Source organism: Myodes glareolus, chromosome 17 (assembly GCF_982192425.1).
Source record: "Myodes glareolus chromosome 17, mMyoGla1.1, whole genome shotgun sequence".
Taxonomy (NCBI): Eukaryota; Metazoa; Chordata; class Mammalia; order Rodentia; family Cricetidae; genus Myodes; species Myodes glareolus.
The window spans coordinates 28,152,296-28,171,848 of NC_142042.1; the positions used below are offsets into that span (position 1 = coordinate 28,152,296).

The window sequence follows — 19,553 nt, forward strand, 5'->3', positions numbered from 1 at the left end:
AATTGCATTGAGACTAGACACCGCCTCTTCAATAAGGCTGGATGAGACAATACAGTAGGAGTAATGGGTCCCCAAAGCAGGCAACAGCATCAGAGACAGTCCCTGCTGTTACTGTTACTCACAATGAGACCAAGTTACGGAACTGTAACATATATGCCGAGGGCCTAGGTCAGTCTCATGCAGGCTCCCTGGTTGTAGGTTCAGTAGTTTCTGTGAGTAAAGTATTGCTTTTATACCAGTGACTTATGTGTTTCTGTTCCCAAAGCCCCAAATATTAACCCATTAACTAGCAAATTATTAGTAAAATATTATTCAAAATGTTATGTCATGTTAACAAGAATTTAACCTTAAAAGTAAAATTAACTAAACATTTAATGAGTCTGCTAAAAATGTCAGGCTCTTCCAGTTGAAGTCACTGTAGAATCACATTCTGACAGATGTTTGGCCTATCGTGGCTAGGAGTTGTTACTGCATGTATGTACGCCAGAGTGCCCAGGCATCCCTGTGGGGGGCCTAGAGGGGCTAAGAGTCTTTACATGTATGCTTGGAGTGACCTGGTGTCCACTGTGTGTTGGATCATATGGCTAGGTGTCACCACACATGTGCCCATAGTAGGTAGGTGTCAGGCATGTGTGCTTATATTGTTCAGGTGTCATTCTGTGTGTGCATCTAGATATTACTTGTTTGTTTCTTTTATTTTTAAATATTGTTTTAAACAACCTTTTTTAATTTTACATACCAATCCCAGTTTCCCCCTCTCTCCCCTCCTCCTGCTCCCCTCACATTCTCCCCCTCAACCCTCCATCCACTCCTCAGGGAGGGTAAGGCCTCCTATGGGGGAGTCAACCAAATGTCACATCACCTTGAGGCAGGACTAAGCCACCCCCTCCCCCGTATCTAGTGCTTACATATTATGTGTGCCTATGGTGGGTTAAGTGCCTGTCACGGCATGTGTGACTAGAGGGCCTGTGTGTCACTGTATACTGTATTAATCCTCTGAGTGACAAAAAATAATTCTTTAAGGCTCATTTATTTTTTTCCAAAATGGGAATTAAATTTATACACAAAATACCTTAATTAGAGGTAAATAAGAAAATCAACAGATACATGACCAAGTAAAATAGGTCACTATAAATTACATAAGCTATGAGTTTTAGATATTTCACTAAATGGAGACAACCTCATTCTGAGTTTCAAAAACCTTGAAAAACATTAAAAAACAAACGTATAAACGTAAGGCACACCGGTTGGTATTTTGAGTAGCTTTGCAGGTCACTATGAATGTAATAAAAGGTAGTAGACATTTCTGCAGAGTAATTTCCTGAGGATTTCTCTTAGCCCTTTCATCATCTCCAACATGATTAAAAATGGACAAACATGAAACACCACTTTCCACGGCATTTTACATGGATGCACCAAAGGCTTCATCCAACTGATGTTTGTGTAAGAGGAAATATGTTTAGACAAGACCAATGACCACAGCTACTTACTAGGCTTGGGACAGAAATGCAGCTTTTTGGTCAGCATCGAGGCAAAGCAGGGGACCTGCTTCTTGCCAATTGCACCCGGGTCTTTGCAGAAGTCCACGCGGCGCTGAGAGACCATTCTGTTCACCAGCGTGAGCAGCTCCGTGAACTCTAAGGAACTGCCGTACCTCTTCAGCATCTCACACAGATCCTGGATGTACCAGGAGCCGTTCACAGTCTCTCGGTGAGAATAATATCCTAAAAGAAGATGGGGGAGGTGCTTTATGTCCTTTGCTTCAAGGTGACCGAGAACACTGTTATGATGAATACAGTCACAGAAATGAAAGCTCTTGGAAGTCCTTGGAAAAGAATAAGGTCTGCCGCTCACCATGTGGCCACGGTTCTATCTATTGCTTTGTCTCATGTAGGAAAACATATTAATTCTATGGTTTTACATACATAGAATTCATTACATTTCCTCCACTCTCTAAAAAGGAAAACTAGAACAAGACAATAGTCAGTGATTTTGCGAGGCCAGTGATTAAACAAAACCATTCAGTTCAAAAACAAAGAAATTAGCGAAAGGATTTTCCGCAAGGCTTTCCACAAATATAGCCAGAAAGACCCTGCTATTCTATCACCAAATGACAGCAAGCTGCTAATACCAATACAATTACACAGCTCTGTGGCTGATGTTATTATGTTATAATAAAATTATACAGGAAGGATATTGTTATTCCATACGGTATTTTACATTTCATTTATTAGAAAGGATTTCTTCAACATGACTATGTCTGTGGCTTTTTAATAGAACACGGAGATTTAACCTTGAAAGACCCAATCCAATTCAAAGGTGACATAAACTTGAGGCAAGAGCACACAGGCTTCTAGGTGGCACTCCACTCACTCACCTTCTGCGACAGAGTAACACATGAGGAAGTCCGCCCCCGCGGGCAGCGTGTACACGGAGGCCGCGTCCACCTGGGTTGTGTTGTCCTGCATGTCTGTCGGATGGTCCACCACGTCCAGAGGAACCACCGGTACGTCATGCTGGTTGCCCCGACAGGCCTACAGAGGAAAGCACCCTTTTATAATCTGTCTGCTGCTTTGTTCCCAATGCTTGAGGTGCAGTGAGAATTTCTAGGCCAGAAAATCCCTCCCCCCCTTAGTAACAGAAACCACATAAGCAATTCAAAAACAATGCAATCAGGTTCTGAGAGATGAAAAGCTAACACAGCTGCTTCCCTGGAAATGTTTGCTTTTAGACGATGTTTACAACCCCAACCCCAATAAACACCAAGATATGCTTCTTTTTAAAAACTGTCAACCTTACCTAAATGCTTTTTTTTAAAGATTATTTATTTATTTATTTATTTATTTATTATACAATATTCTGCCTGCACATATGTCTGCAGCCAGAAGAGGACTAGATCTCATTACAGATGGTTGCAAGCCACCATGTGGTTGCTGGGAATTGAACTCAGTACCTCTGGAAGAACAGCCAGTGCTCTTAACCTCTGAGCCATCTCTCCAGCCCCACCTAAATGCTTTTATTCAATCAGGTGATGACTTCCAAATGCTATTTTCCCTATCTGGTTTTGGTCATAATTTGTCGATGGTTGAAAGAGCATTGCCTGACTCAAAAAGACATCGATCTATCCACATGCCTTCACCTTCTATATTTCAATGGTTAAAAATTAAGTACCTAAGGTGGTGGTACTGGCCTTTAATTCCCAGAACTAGAGAGGCAGAGGCAGGTGGGTCTCTGTGAGTCCGAGGCTAGCCTGGTCTATAGAGCGAGTTCCAGGACAGCCAGGATTACACAGAGAAACCCTGTTTTTAACAAACAAACAAGCAATTAAGTTGCTATGTGAATGTTCATATGTGAGTGCAGGTGCCCCCAGGGTTCAGAAGAGGGTGTTGGGTCCCCTGGAGCTGGGACCAGAACTCAGATGCTCTGCAAGAACAGCAGGGGGTGTCACTAACCAATGACCCTCCCTCCAGCCCTGAGCCTGCATGCTCTCTCTGTCTCTCTCTCTAACTCTGTTCCCACTTTAAAGTGAGTTCTAAATTTATAACTACTAATTCCAAGTCAAAGCTAGCATTAGATTCTTTTATTTTCTGGTTTGAGGACCTCGTGTATGTTGGGCAAATGGTCTGTGCCATTGAGCTAAATTCTACTCTTCAGTGTTACAGGCTAAACTGTGCTCCACCCTGAAATTCATAAGCTCAGGTCTCCAATGCCAAATAATATTTCTCATGCTCCAACATTTGCTTTTAATTTCTGAAACTATTTGGCAGCTTGACAGTGAGCTTCGGAAGGTGTGAAAGGGATGAGGCAGGAGAGGACTGGCCTGCTTATTCCTACCTCACTTTCACTGGCTTGCATGCACTCCGGCTCCCACAGACCTGAGTCCAGGCTGCCATGCATGGTCCTGTGCAATCGACTCTTCCCTTCAATGGCTCATCCTCCACACCCAGCCCAGTCACAGAGAGACACTGGTGATTATCTGTCACATCAAATGTTAATCAAAACCCTTTTTTGTTTGTTTGTTTGTTTTTAAGACAGGGTCTCACTATGTAGCTCTGACCATTCTGGAACTTGCTCTGTAGACCAGGCTGGCATCGAACTCACAAAGATCTGCTTGCCTCTGCCTCCCATGTGATGGGATTAAAGGTGTGCACCACCATCCGGCTAAGTTAGGTTTTTTTGTTTGTTTGTTTGGTTGGTTGGTTGTTTTGGTTTTTCAAGACAGGGTTTCTCTGTGTAGCTCTGGCTGCCCTGGAACTCACTCTGTAGACCAGGCTGGCCGCAAACTCAGAAATCCACCTGCCTCTGCCTCTCAGGTGCTGGGACTAAGGGTGTGTGCCACCACTTCCTGGCTCAAAACACTCCTATAATAAATGTTAACAGCTCAAAATATAAAGATTAGGTCAGGATTCAAAAAAGGCCTTTTCAATTATTGGAGAAACTTATTTTAGAAATTGATATTTTAACCATTATAATCAACTGAATTTCATGATTGAAATAATGATATGATCAGTCTTACCTGAATGATAAATATCTTGGGTTTTCCAACCAGGCTCTGACACTTATCTCCTTTGAACAAGCCAGTCAATGTCTGAATTTCAATTTTGGCATCATAGGCATAAATGTGGTTGCCTTCACCGTGGCTCAGGAAGACACACAGGAAGCAATCGGCATCTGCATGACTCGAGGTGGACACTGCAGGTGTCCCCGAACATGCATGCAGAGGTAAAAATATGGGCATGTTATCCACAGATAGAACTTCAAGTTATTGGTGCTACAAAATAATATACTTCACAAATCTGTAGGAGAGGGACCTACTTTCTTTAATAAACACAAACTTCCTGTAATAAAACACCTCTTTCTCTTTTTTTTTCTTTTTTCTTAACACCGGGTCTCATTTTGTAGCAAGGCTGGCTCTAAACTCTTTTTTCCTAAATGCTGGTTTTGTGAGACAGGGCCTGACACTCTTGCCCATGAAGGCTGGCCTTAAATATCCAGTCTTTTTCCTCCCTTGGCCTCCTGGTGCTAGGATTACAAGTGTGTGTCCTATCATGGCTGACTTAAAGATCAATTTTAAAGTTTTAAGCGATTTCACCAAATTTCACATAATATTTCACTAAAGATATATTAGATTTTCAGCCAGTTGTGGTGGTGCATGACTTTAATCTCAGTACTCGGAGGCAGAGGCAGGAGGACCTCTGCAAGTCTGAAGCCAGCTGATCTATAAAGTCAGTTTCAGGACAACGAGGGCTGTTACACCCTGCCTTGAAAAGCCCCAAATACATACATACATACATACATAAATTTTATAAAGATATTAGCTCTTCTTAAGTACAGAAAAATAATTTAAGAAAAAATGGGGAGGAAATTACTTAAAGACACAACTAAAACATCACAGACCAGCATCCCTAAGGACCATGGGAACAAAAATTCTCAGTAAAATGCTTGCAAGAGGAATTCAACAGCATATTAGAAGATTGCAGGATTATAATGATGGTTCATTACTTGCAAACAGACACAAAGAAGTTCATCATCACTTGAGAGATACAGAAAAAGATGACAAAGTTGAACCTCCTCTCCTGCCAGGAGCCTTGAAGAAACCAGGAACAGCAGGAACACAAGGCAACCCCACCCCACCCAAGCTATGGTGGCGGACCTGACAGCAGCTCCACACTAAGGAAAAGCAAAGCAGTTCCTTGAAAGACAAAACACACGTTCCTCCCACTTTTACTCAATATGGTGCTTTTAAGGGCACCAGAGCAGTGAGACAAGAGGAAGAAATAAAAGAAAGAACATGGAATTTGTAAATGTAGCACAGGCTGCTCTCGGTTCAGTTCCCAGCCACGACATAGCAGCTCGGTCACTCCAGTTTCAGGGACTCTGATGCCTTTTTGCATCTGGAAGGCACTGGGCACCAATGTGGTATCTTATATACATGCAAGCAAAGCACTCATAAACATAAAAATTTAAAAATTAAATAAAAAACACTAAATATTCCCCTAGAAACTTTAGATCTTGGGCTAGAGAGATGGCTCAGCGGTAAAGAGAATTGACTGCTCTTCCAGAGGTCCTGAGTTCAATTCCCAGCAACCACACGATGGCTCACAACCATCTGTAATGAGATCTGGTGCCCTCTTCTGGCCTGCAGGCATATGTGCAGACAGAACCATATATACATAATAAACAAATAAATCTTTTTTTTAAAAAAAAGGAAAATTTAGATCTTGTAACCATTTTCAACAAAACGATAGGATACAACAATTAGAAGCTTCCTTACATGCTACACATTGAGAAAGAAAGCAGGACTAGAATCCTATGTGTTATAGCATTGAAAAAAGAAATAAACAGGAATAAACGAAGGAGGCGAAAGTCAGGCCTCTATGCGTAAGGTTTAATGGTATTAAGAAAAGATCCATAGTACAAACGCTCTCCACAGGTACTCATGATAATTCCCCACAGAGTCAGAAAACATCCCAAGTTGAATACTGAAGCAGGAGAGGCCCGAGCTAGCCAAGGCAATTCTGAGCAACGAGAAAAGCTGGGCTACCACCACCCTTAATTCCAAGCTATACTCAGGAGTTAGTAACAACCCGTATGGCGACAGCATACAGAGACACACTGACCAGTTGGATCAAGGACCCAGACATAAACCCACACGGCACCAGAGGCCAAGTTTTTGACAAAAGTATCAAAACATACATGAGAGAAAAGACAAAAGACAATCTCTTTGACAAATTGCGCTGGTGAAACTGGACATCCACAAGGAGAAGTAACTTTAAGACCTGACACTGCCATAAACATTTCCAGATACAGACATAAACAGATCGATGAGATAGTTCACAGGCAAAGGTGCTTGTGGCCAAGTCTGCAGAAATCCCAGAATCCACATGGTAGAAGAAAACCCCTTCCCGAAAGCCATCCTCTGACATCCACATGGGTGCCGTGACAAGCATACATGCTCACTTGCACACGAGAGCTCACGCGCACATGTGCGCACACTCACGAGCACATGTGCGCACACACACGTATGCATGCACACACACGTATACACACACACGTGTGCTAAACAATAAATGAAAAATAAAAGAGACAGGCATAGGCAGACACCTTCTGAAAAGGACTCCAACAGCACAGGAACTACTTCCAAGAATTAACAAACGGGATCATATGAAATTAAATGAACTTTGCAGCAAAAGAAGCAATTGCCAGAGTGAGGATACAGCCTACAGAATGGGAGGAGATCTTTGCTGGCTACCCATCTGAAAGGATTGAGTTAGTATCTAGACTATATACACAATGAAGGAAAAACCTTGTAGAAAACCAAATAATCCAGTCAGAGATTGATAAATGAAACAGAGCGATGCGTCTCAAAATATGAAGCACCAATTGCCAGTAGCTGGATGACAGAATGTTCCTCAACCTGAGCCATCAGAAATGCAAATCAAAAAATGCCTACAGATCATTCGACCCCAGTCAGAATGGAAGCCAGTCAGGCTTCCATTAGAAAAACAAAACAAAACAAAACCATCTGGTGAGGATGAGAAGTGGGCTGGAGAGGAGGGAAAACGGGCTGGGGAGGTTGGGAAGTGGCCTGGGGAGAAAGGAGCCCTTATACACTGCTGGTCACAGTGCAAGGGAGTGCAGCCACCATGGAAATCAATACGGAAGTTCCTCAGAACAAACACAGCTGCCAGTGGTACCACTCCTGGGAACACATCCAAGGGGACCCAGGACAGCACGTGACAGAGGCCTCCTCATCCATGTTTGCTGTGGCATTGCTCCCAACAGACAAACTATGGCATCAGCTTAGCTGTTCTTCAGCTCCTAACAGAGAAAATGTGGTACACAGGCACAATAGAGTTTTTTTACTCAGCCATAAAGAAGAAAAGATGCCATCTGCAGGAAAATACACGGAACTGGAGACACAGCAAGAGAGGCTTCAGAGTCTCTCAAATGATCCCTGAAAGTGCAGTCTTCGGCCTCACACTGTTCTCTCACCTGTCAGTCCTCATATTACATGAAAATAGAAGGCAGCCGGCTGGAAGGGGAGCGGACTAGATGGAGAGATGAGGGGACCGAAAGGGAAGAGGGAACATGGTCAAAACGCATGTTCCAGGAGTATGAACGTCACCATGAAACCTGCTTTATCCAGTGGCTGTGTGGTAATTTACAACTTCTCTTTAAAAGACCAGTGTGACTTTGGCAAGATGTTAAAAGTTTCTTTGAATGCGCAGACTTTCCAGCAGTAGACTGAAAAGATCCAGAAATGACAACTCAACAGCTACCCCTGTGGCCACACCTGTGGCCACGAGCTCTAGGAGCTTCAAGGAGCATTAAGACCCCCTGCCCTCCAAAGCCTTTGAGCAAAGCAAAAAACCTAGTAAGCAGCCAGTTACAATTATTTAATTAAAGGAAAGTGCTGGAGAAAGTGCAAAGTGATTATGCAAACAGCCATAATCGCCCATTAGCAACTGATTTGAAAGCTCACAGAATGAAGCAGGGACTGACTCGAAGTTGCATTATAATTAGAATACCTAGGCACAGTGCTGCAACAGTAGAAAGACACAGGAAATAATCAGCACCGGGAAGCAATGAACAACTATGGCGAGACTAAGTAAGCCTACTGAGTAAGACCCAGCATCTGGAGATTTGCATTTTAGATAGTCACCATCAAACAAGTTATTTCCTTCAACCCTGAAGTAATAATAACAATTCAGAAATATATAACCGGAAGCATGCTGATATAATCTTTGGAAACATAATACTTGGCCAGATCTCTAGGTCCGATGCAGAGTGTAAAAAGAGAGACAGGACCAATACCTACAGCCTTCTGGAAATTAGTAACAGTTTTTGTTTTTTGCTGCATAGTGAATCGCTTGTATGGTCTTTAGAGATAACAAAGTACTCAACCCCATCAGAGATCTTAAACAGCAAGACTACCTACCCTCGTGGATTTTGAGCAGGAGTTCTTGTGCTTTGAGATCATTAAAGCATTTCACCTCAAATCCTAGCTCGGAAAACCTGTGGACACAATAAACTGAGCATTAGCTCGTGGGCAATTCCAGGCCACCCATCTCCTGACGTTCTGAGGAATCCCAGGCCTATTTTATGACAGATGAAAACTGACAATGGTAATTCCTCTTGACCAACCTCCTCAACAGTGCTTAGAGCCAATTATTTAATCAAAGTGACGACTGTCACTGTCTACTGCACATCTGTTAGCGACAAGGAAAAACCTAGGGAAAATCAACAGAATAGGGCGAGGAAGGGAGCTCAGGCACGTTCTCAAGGGGCTCGGTTTATCTGGGGCTGGGGCAAGCGGGAGCGGTTCCTGTTGGTGTACTAGGGATTGGACCCGGGGCCTCATGCCTGTTAAGCACATGCTAGGTCTAAGTGAGGCTCTTGATCTGTCATCAGGGCTAAATCATGATCAGCTGTCACTTAAGTGTACCATCACAGCAGAGAAAACCACCTTCGCGTCAGGTTGTCCCTGTCTGCACTGGTGCCCCGCCTGTCCGGGAGGGTCAAATGCCAGAAGAACCTCTCGTGGTTGAAGATGAGGGCGATCCCCCTCCTCTTGTGGTCCATCTTGTACTGTTCTGCTGGGTCAAACACTTCCCTGCTAACGAAGAGTGAAACACAAACAACTCATGTTAACTCACGAGCCCGCTCAGCCCAAAGTCAGTGTGCAGATGGGAGCCTGCTGCTTCTGCAGGGCTGGGCACTGGGGGACAGTATCAGTGAAGAAAGCTAATTGTTGGTTAACAACACCGTGGCCCATCTTCAGCCCCTATCCCAGGCCCTTTGTAATGATGCTTCCTCCGGATTTAGTGACGTAGGACAACAGCCAGGCCCAGGGCTAAGCTCCAGTAGTAAACGCACACCTTACCAAAGATAACGTCATTTGAACATCACTCCAGGTCCTTTGGCGACAAGATGTAGCCTCTATCCCAGTGATTCTCAACCTTCCTAACACTGCCACCCTTCAATAAAGTTCCTCACATTGTGGTGACGCCCAGCCATAAAACTGTTGCTATCTCGTAACTATAATTTTGTTACTGTTATAAATCATAGTATAAGTATCTGTGTCCCCCCCGCCATGGTCTTAGGTGATCCCTATGAAACGGTGAGTTGACCCCCACAGACTGAGAACCATTGCTCTAATCATGCCTACACATCAGCTCCCCAATGCTAAAAAGAGCGCTAAACCTAACAACTGCATTCTTAACTTTCACTTCTGTTAAGAGGGTTGGGGCCCAGAAAGGACAAGGCTTTTATTAGACAGGAGCACACCCTTACCTTCTGTAGAAGCCATCTGTCTCTGTCATGTTTTACTGTCACCTATTAGGAAAACAAAGTCGACGTTTGTTAATTTTATTGCGGCAAGATTAGGTAGCCCTGGCTGGCTTGGAACTCTATGCAAACCTGGCTGGCGAAAAGAGATCGCCTGTCTTTGCCCGAGGGCTGGGATTAACGGCGCACACCACCACGCCTTGCTTGTTAATTTTACTCTTAACTAAAGCACAGTGAGCATTTCTCCGCTCCTCTGACCTCCAATCTAAGACTCCTGGGGTTGAAGAGGAGCTACCTGAACAGTAAACCTGCTCCAGCAACACATTGCTGTTAGGGAAGACTATGTGAAGGTGCCTTGCTTCTGTTTATGCTGCATTTGTTTACCTCTGGGAAGCTGTGTTTCTGTGCCTGTCTAGAACACCTGATGGTTTAATAAAGAGCTGAGTGGCCAACAAGGAAGTAGGAGAAAGGACAGGTGGGGCTGATGGGCAGAGAGAATGTACAGAAGGAGAAATCTGGAAGGAGGAGGAAGTGACCAAAGAAGGAGGAGGACATGGGGGGTGGGGTGGGGACAGCCATCCAGCTACACAGCAATCCCCGGAGTAAGAGTAAGATTTACAGAAGCAATAGAACGGGAATCAGCCCAGAGGCCAAAACTAGACGGGATAATTTAAGTCAAGCAAAGCTGGCAAGAAATGAGCCAAGCTAAGGCTGGGCATTTATGACTGAGAATAAACCTCTGTGTGATTTATTTGCGAACTAGGTGGCAGCCCCCCGAAAAGAGCAAAAAGAGTAAAAACCAAACAACAAACCAGAAGCAGAAATGGAGAAAACACCCAAACACATCTGCTTTGAGTTAAACAATTCTGTGGTTACAGAGTGTGCAGCAAATGCAGTTTCTTTGTCGTACACACACACACACACACACACACACACACACACACGCCTTTGCAAAGAGAGCAGAAGCTGAGTCACGTAGGAGAACTGAATCCAGCCTGTGGTTAATGTCACCAGTACATGGGATGCACTTCTCCCGAAGACAGCAAGGCCTGCAAAGGCTCAAATTTTCATCTTTTGTCTTCATCTCTCCACTGAAAACACGGCTGAGGGAGCCCCGCACTCCCCACTGGTCACACTTCACCACCCTCTGAACAACCTTTGTGGCATCTTTCCCTGCTCTGATGAGCGTCGTGTGACGGAACTTCCTGCGCTGAGCCAGTTGTCCAATGCGTGCGCTGTCATGGGTTGGTCACCCGCCATCACCACTACTGAGCATCTGAGCAGTGGCAAGTATCAACGGAGCGCAACCTTGGTTTATTTTGACGGAGACAGTCTTTGCTGATCAGGAACGCCTCACACTCGTAGGCTCAACACCCTGTTCCTCCTAGCTCAGCTACAAGCGTGGGCCACCATGGAGGCCCATGCAGTCAATGGTCTGTGCAGAGAGTGGACTCAGTGATCAGTTTTCATCTGATTAACAGATTAAAGGGAGGCGAGAGTTATGAGCAAAGAGAGGACAGGAGACATCTTCTGGCAGGGGTCCTTGAGGCAGAATGGGTGATTTCCCTTTGGGCTTAGATAGTCTCCCCTAGCATCTGACTGTCCCGACCTCAGGTCACCTGGGAGTGAGCGGGGGAAGTGGCTCTTTAGTCCTTGAGCACTCCGGCCTATCCCACTTGGAGTTTGACCAGGCCTCCCTATTTCCCTGGAGTCCAGGAGGGCATTTCCCAATAAGTGCTCTTTGGGTTTCCTCACTGTTAATTCCAGGTGTGAGTGTTAGCTTGCGGACTGCTGGTTCTTGATCTTGAAGCTTACGGAACCAGAATCCGAGAAGGGACCGACAGTCGGCCTTAGTAACCGGGTAACTTTGATATCGATGTTTAAGAATCTATAGACGTTTACCTCAGTCTCCACTCTCCCAAGTTTCCTTCAGGGTAACCGCCCTTGGCCCTGTGCTATCACTGGAACCAGGTAATCCCCAGACCACAGAAAAGTTGACCACTGGCCTCACCCCAGGCTCTCTCTAGCCTGGGTGGAAGGTGGCTGGTCTTGGAGAACATGGTGGCCAATCTGCTGGTCATCTCCTTAGCTTTGCCTCCACTGAATGCATTGCCTAAGGCAGTCACAACCGGACGTGTCCCTGCGGGTGAGAGGCCTGGAGCGCAATGTAACATGAGGGCCGCTTGTTGGGGTTTCTGTTCCGCCCGGTACCCCAACAAGCCAGAAAGCCCCAAAGAAAATCACACAGAGGACTCCATAAGATTATAAACTGATTGGCCCATTAGCTCAGGCTACTTATTAGCTCTTATAACTTATGTTAGCCCATTATTTTTATCTATGTTAGCCACACGGCTCAGTACCTTTCTCAGTGGGGCAGCTTACATCTTGCCTCTCTGGTGGTCTGGGCAGAACTGGGGAGGGAGCTTCCTGCTTTCCAGAATACTCCCATACTCCCATTCTCTTTGCTCCATCTCTACTTCCTGTCTGGTTTTCCCACCTATACTTCCTGCCTGACCAATCAGCATTTATTTAAAATATGATTGACAGAATACAGACAATTCTCCCGCACCAGCGCAAGCAACTCTGTTCTTCCTCGTCAATGAGAAGCTTCGGTTTGGGTTGTCTCACACACTTCCCTTGGCTCATGGACAAGGAAATCATTACACACGACGTTCTGTTTCAAGGCTGTCAGATTCACCATCTCAGTCAGGGCTTGTTTAATGTAAAGGTGGAATCCACTAATAAAGGTGTTTTACAGTATTTATGTCTGTAAAGAGGCCAGTAGGCACGCGCCATGGCCCTGTGGAGGTCAGACGACAACCTGCAGGGCAAACTTCCTCCTTCCAGAAGATGATCCCAGCTCTTCCGGCTTGGTGGCAAGTGCCTTTGCCTGCCAAGCCATCTTATCAGCCTCCGACAGTTTTAACAGAGACTTAAGCGCAGGCCTTAGGGGAGAGAGAGGTAGATGCTTAGGGAAAGTTTCTATTGCTGCGATGCAACACCATGAACAGAAAGCAAGCCGGAGAGGAAAGGGTTTACTTGGCTTACACTTCCACAGTATTGCTCAACATCGAAGGAAGTCAGGGCAAGAACCCAAACACAGCAGGAACCCGGAGGCCGGAGCTGATGTAGTGGCCATGGAGGGATGCTGCTTACTGGTTTGCTTAGCTCGCTTTCTTACAGAACCCAGGAACATCAGCCCAAGGGTGGCACCACCCACAAAGGACTGGCCCTTCCACATTGATAACTAATTAAGCAAATACCCCACAGGCTTGTGTACAGCCTGATCTACAACACAGTGGTTCCCAACCTTCCTAAGGCTGCAACCCTTTAATACATGTTGTGGTGACCCCCAATTATAAAATTATTTTTGTTGCTACTTCGTAACTGTAATCTTGCTACTGTTAGGAATCATAGTGTAAATATCTGATACTCATGGCCCACAGGTTGAGAACAGAACCAGCTTTAGCGCCACTGAGGTTCCCTCCTCTCAGAAGACTATCTAGTGTCAAGTTGACATAAAACTCTCCAGCACAAGGTGTCACCTTCTCAAGGGAGACTTATCTTAGTCAAGAGCTTTAAAGCAGTGATCCCAGGCTAGCCCCAACTTTACATTCTTCCTGCCACAGCCCCCTTGAGTACTGGTTACATCAAAGCATGACTGGACCCAGCATTTTCTTTCACCAAGACATATTCTCTATTCTCCAGGCTGGACTTCAACCTGAGATTCTCCTACCTGAGCCTCTTTAGAAGCTGGGGTTAAGTGACCCTGTATGAAATTTAGGAATTTTGGTCACCTCTTGCCTCACCCAGCTTTGATTCGAGGGTTTGTGCCTCGTCTTACTGTGTCGTGTGAGTGTTTGGTTGATGCCCCTGGTAGGCCTGCTCCTTTCTGGGGTAATGAATCTGGGGGACAGAGGAGGTAGGGGGTGGCTGGGAGGAGCAGAGGAATGGGAAGCTGCAGTAGGGTTATGTGGTGGTTGATGCCCCTGGTAGGCCTGCTCCTTTCTGGGATAATGAATCTGGGGGACAGAGGAGGTAGGGGGTGGCTGGGAGGAGCAGAGGGAGGGGAAGCTGCAGTAGGGTTGTGTGGTACGAGAGAAGAATAAATGAAAAAAATTAAAAATGTGTACATCATTAATCCTGATTCTCGGCCTCGTCTCGCTTCTATTTTCTGTTCCGTCCTAAAGTACACAGAGCCTTCTAGCTCCTTAGTTTCATTTGTGTGAAATCACTCACTGCTTGTTTTCTCTTTATGCTAATTTCCCGCTGATGCTATCAGTCACGTGTGTTGATTGCCAGGCACTGTGGACACTTTATCTTACTACTTCCAAAGCCCAAGAACGCAGAAGGTGGGCCACACCTGCCTAAGGTCAGCTCTGAGGGAACTGAAGGCTAAGTCTGTTAGTACAACCTGTCACCAGGTACTCCACTGGAGGGCACTCTCCACACGAGCTATCAGGAGAATCTACCCATATTCCTTGTCAACCATTTAATAACCTACAAGAAGTAACTCACCTCCTCCCTAGAAGGTAAGGGGCAGGGAGAAAAAGAATCAAACAAAAGGGGGAGGGGATCGGTACACTTGTCCCCTCCACCTGATTTCCCACCCCTCACCACTCATTCCTAAGCTGGAGATGGCCATCAGACCCTGAAGGTTCAGGGCCACTCTCGGCAGGGCCATGGGGACTTTCACAGCTTGCCTCTGGAGTAAGGCCAGAGCGCTGAAAAGGCCGCCTCTGGTCGACCTTAAAGACCAATCAAACTTGAAGTTTCTAACTTTAACTAGTGCTGGTTTTGATAGACGACAGGAAGCCTGCTCTGAAGCGATTAGTAGCATTTATCGCTCTATGAAGAAAAGCTATTTGGGGCTAAAACACGGCCGGGCAGCAACAGGTTTGCAGGCTGAAGGCAGCTGGGGCGGCGGTGCCTGCCCAGGTCTGGCCCTTGTTTGGGGTTGAGCCCAGCTCCCTCAGACCTGTACCCAGAGTCCTGGACAGTCATTTCCCTCCACTTCTCAGGCAGAAGCGAGCAACAAAACAAGATTCAACTTGCAAAGCCAAGTTCTCCGCCGCACAGCGCAAGCGCCGCCCTTTAAAGTTTAAACAGCCCAGAGGCTGCGGAACTGGAGGACAAAGGCGCTCTGCGGGTTAGCCTGGGCAAACACTGCTACGTCCGCCACCGCGCAGCTCCTCAATCCCGCAACTTCTACCAGTCTCGCCAGACCCCGGAGACCGCCGCTCGCCCCGCGCCCCCACCCATGCCAACACTTACCAGCGGGCGAGCTCCGGGAGTACTATCCCCCTAGCCGCTGCTCCACAGGCCCCCACTTCCTGGCAGCCCCGCCCTGCCCCGCCCCCCCGCCCCAGGGACCGCCTCCGCCTCTCCAAGTCGGTGCTCCGTCACCCCGGCAACGCAGGACGCCACCGAGCCTCCTCTCCCATGCCTTCACAGAGGAACCTGCTCTTGTATGCGTGTGTGCATGTGCGTGTGTGTATGGGGGGGGGGGGGGTATGTGGGGATGGAGGAGGTTAGGACACCGCTGCCCAACACTGCCCATGGGAGCAAGCGGGGCAGCTTCACGACCAGGCTAGTGAACTCGCCCTCCCCACACCCGCAGTCTTTGCCGTCTAGTGCTCTGGTTTAGGGGCGAGAGAGTCTCTACAGCCAGTTATTAGAGGGCTTGCAATAACTTACTTCTTATGCCTTTTGTTTGGACAGGCAGTTTTGGCCAAACAGAACAGAACTGAAGGCAACTAACTCCTGGGCCTTCTTTTCTCTCCCTCCGTTTTTTCCTCCTTCCTTTTTTGATTGTCTGGTAGCTGAGATCCTATGACCTTAATCCTCCGGCCTCCACACTCCCTGTTGTGCTGTCTTGCGCCACCACACCCAGGCTTCTTGGATGCTCGTCAAGCACTCTACCAATTCCTGGATGTTTAAATCTGGCTTCCAAAAGTAGAAGTAATTTGGCAAAGTGTGCGCAGAAATTCTTAGAAGGATGAGGGTTTGTAGGCGATGGTGACGGCTTTTCCTGTGTCCTCACTGAATGGTGTACCTACTGTGTGTCCATCTTGTCGTTTAAAAGTAACCAACTAGAGATGATAAAATTGTGAAGGCATTGCCAGTTGGCTGGAGTTCTTTTATTACACTATTTAATCATGTATGTGTACATGGCTTGTAGGGAGTGAGGGCGGGGTGTGTGTGCATGAGTGCAGTGCTCCCGGAGAGGGGAAGATAGTGGTGGCCCAGGGGGTCTTTAAAGGGCACGGCAGGAGGATGCATGTGCACAGTCTCATCCCTGCTAACAGCAGGTTTTGGGCATCTGCAGGTTATCTGCAGATAGCACAGCCTCTGCCCTCAACTCGTCCTAAAGCCACCATTTCCATGAAAATAAAAGTGGGCTGTCGGATGGATGCCGGTCTACCATGTCTACTGTGTCTTCAGTCTTGCTGGCTTATTGAATAAGGTTTTTTCCTTTTCCTAAACACTTGTCAGCAAGTCACTGGGGCCCATTTGAGTGACAAGTGAAGAGGGCTGGGTTTACTAATAGTCACTTGTCCTAATAACATCCTCTGTTGTAAGGAGGCTGCTTGTTGGTCCCCAGCTGCTCAGCCCCGAAATAATCACACAGAAACTATACTATTTAAATCACTGCTTGGCCCATTAGCTCTAGCTTCTTATTGGCTAACTCTTATATTGTAATTTAACCCATTTCTAGTAATCTGTGCATCACCCACAAGGTCATGGCCTACCAACAAAGTTTCAGCACGTCTGTCTCTGGCAGCAGCTCCATGGCTTCCCTTTGACTCTGCCTCCTTTCTCCCAGCATTCAGCTTAGTTTTCTCTGCCTACCTCTATTCCCTGCACAGGCCCAAGACAGTTTCTTTATTAACCAATGGTATGCACTGCATACAGAGAGGAATCCCACATCAATCCTCTGTCATTAAGACATGGCACGTCAGTCTCTCTCCCCAGCGGTGGTTGTAATGACAAACCTGTGAAGCACTCAGAGCCCTGTTTTTCAAGGGGAAAGCTCAGGAAAAGTGGGTTTAAGTTGTGCTGCCATCTTACCTTGTTTGGAGAAAGCAGGCGTGGCCTATATTTACTTTTTTCTCTTATTTGGGTTTCTTCATTCCCAGCCCTGCTGCCTATACCTGGCGCAGAGTGAGCTCCAGTGTTCCAGCATGTGTCTTCACGATGTACTGGTTTGAATAGTTTGTCTGACTCCCAGGACTGCCCGTGCTGTGGGTATGGCTTTTATCATTTGTTTGAGTACTGATGAAGCTCTCGATCTCACCACATAGGAGCGGGGCCCCCGACTGGCTGACCTTCAACTTACTTGAAAGGAACAGATAAAAGGACTGTTTTTTCTTGCTAAGTACCTTATTATCTCAAACCATTGTATTCTTTTTCCTATGGATACATGATCTTCCCATAGAATTTGAACTTGTGTATCCTGCCTCTGCCTTCCAAGTACTAGGATTACAGCTAGGCCACACCCATCATACTACTGTTTAATTAGACACACACACATGCATGCATATGTGCACGTGTGTACAGGTGCTCACAGAATCCTGAAGCGGGAGTGGGATCTCCTAGAGCAGGAGTCAGAGGGGGTTGTGAGCTGCCTGATCAAGCCCTCGGAGCAAGCACACGTAATTTCTGAGTCACTTCTCCAGAGTTCTCCTATTACTTTTATAGTCTATGTAATTGAGAGGATCTTGTTATTTTGTAGTTTATTTATTTATGTGGAGATAGGATCCCTATGTAGCTCAGTCTGGCCTCAAACCCGTTTTCCTGTCTCAGCCTCCAGGGGGCTGGAGGTATAAACACACGCATCACGTCTAGCTGTAATTACGTATTTTGAAGTAAGATTTCATTTAACTTGACATTTAATACATTTTGCATTAGTTAGCAGTCCAATACTATAACAGATATCTGAGCTAAACCAACTTCAAAGAGAAAAATGTTTACAAAAAAAAAAAGCTCAGCTTTAGAGGCTTCCCTCCAGTTAGGCAGCCCATTGTTCTGGGGGCTGAGGCACAGCAGCACAGCATGCTAGGAGTCTACGGCAGAGGAGGCTACTCACTCCATAGTGGCCAAGAGGCAGACAGGGTGGGGTGAGCAGCCCAAGTACCCTCTTCAAGCCCACGCTCCCTGATAATGCACTGGACTGGGGACTAAGCCTTCAACACCCAGACCTTCAAGGACACTACAGATCCCGGTATTATTAAAGATACAAACTATCAGGATTAGCCACTTTCCTAATCACTGTAATAAAGTACCCCAAAGAAGCAAGTAATGGGAGATGGGTTCCTGGTGGCTCTGGTTAAGGAGACAGCCTGCATCCTGGAAGAGAAGGCACTGAAGTAGAAGTGATTCCTGTCGGTGGTGGTGTGAGCCGGGGGGCAGCTGGCTAGCTAGAGACTGAGCCAGAAGCAGGCCTGGGGGATGATGCTAAAGGCTCAGCCAGAAGCAACTCACTTCCTGTAGCTACAGTCCCACCTTCTAAAGATTGCACAACCTTCCAAACAGCACCACTAGCCGGAGGCCAAGTGTTCACACACACTGGCCAGTGTTTCTATCCAAACTGTAACAACCTACTTAAAAATCACAGACACATCATTTTAGACCTTAAAAGTGAACGCTATCCACTTCACTTCAGTGAGTCTGGTGCACGTTCCTGCTAGACAGTTACTAGATGGAACCTTAGAGAACTCCCTTCTCTGTTGATGGAAGGAAGAAGACAAAAACCAAACTATTTAGTAAGAAAAGCCAGCTACAATGAGACCAAAGGTTAGCTGACAGGATGGACTGTCCCATCCCTGAAGACACTGTAATGGAATTACTATCTCAAAATCTTAGCTTGCTACCTACCACAGGAATGAAACACAGCAGATATATTCCAAACAATTTGAAAATCCAATTTTGGTCAATTTTCAGTGCTAATCCTGCCAACTTTCTCATTTGTCTTCCTTCTAGAAATCACATAAACACTAAACTTTTAGGAGTTTGACTTGACCGCTTAAGAAAATGTGTACTAGACTTTACTGTCCTCCTCTTGGGGTTGCATGCATCTCCCCCTTTTCTCTCCTTCTCTTTCTCCCCCTCTCTGCCCCCTTTTCCCCTTAACCTCCATAACCCCCTGAATAAATATTTCAATCTCAAAAAAAAAAAAAAAGAAAAAGAAAAAGACAATGTGTACTACAGTTGGATCCAGAATGCCCTCCAAAGACTTGTGTACAGAATGAAAGCTCGTCTCC

At 46.1% G+C, this 19,553-nt stretch overlaps 1 protein-coding gene across 2 annotated transcripts; it reads right to left on the reverse strand.

Annotated features, from left to right (window-relative positions):
• Nucleotides 1–1,011: 1,011 nt before the first annotated feature.
• Casp6 (caspase 6) lies at nt 1,012–15,643 on the reverse strand. 2 transcript variants are annotated; one of them, XM_048456900.3, is made up of 7 exons: nt 15,565–15,643; nt 10,297–10,338; nt 9,470–9,616; nt 8,942–9,018; nt 4,517–4,692; nt 2,378–2,534; nt 1,012–1,724 (listed from the first exon to the last, which is right to left on the reverse strand). In XM_048456900.3, exons 2-7 carry the CDS (start codon nt 10,323–10,325, stop codon nt 1,483–1,485), a joined length of 828 nt encoding a protein of 275 aa, XP_048312857.1. In that variant the 5' UTR covers nt 10,326–10,338; nt 15,565–15,643; the 3' UTR covers nt 1,012–1,482. The 2 variants fall into 2 exon arrangements, with proteins under 2 accessions (XP_048312857.1, XP_048312856.1); XM_048456899.3 differs by having other exon boundaries at nt 9,470–9,619.
• Between the last annotated feature and the right edge of the window lie 3,910 nt (nt 15,644–19,553).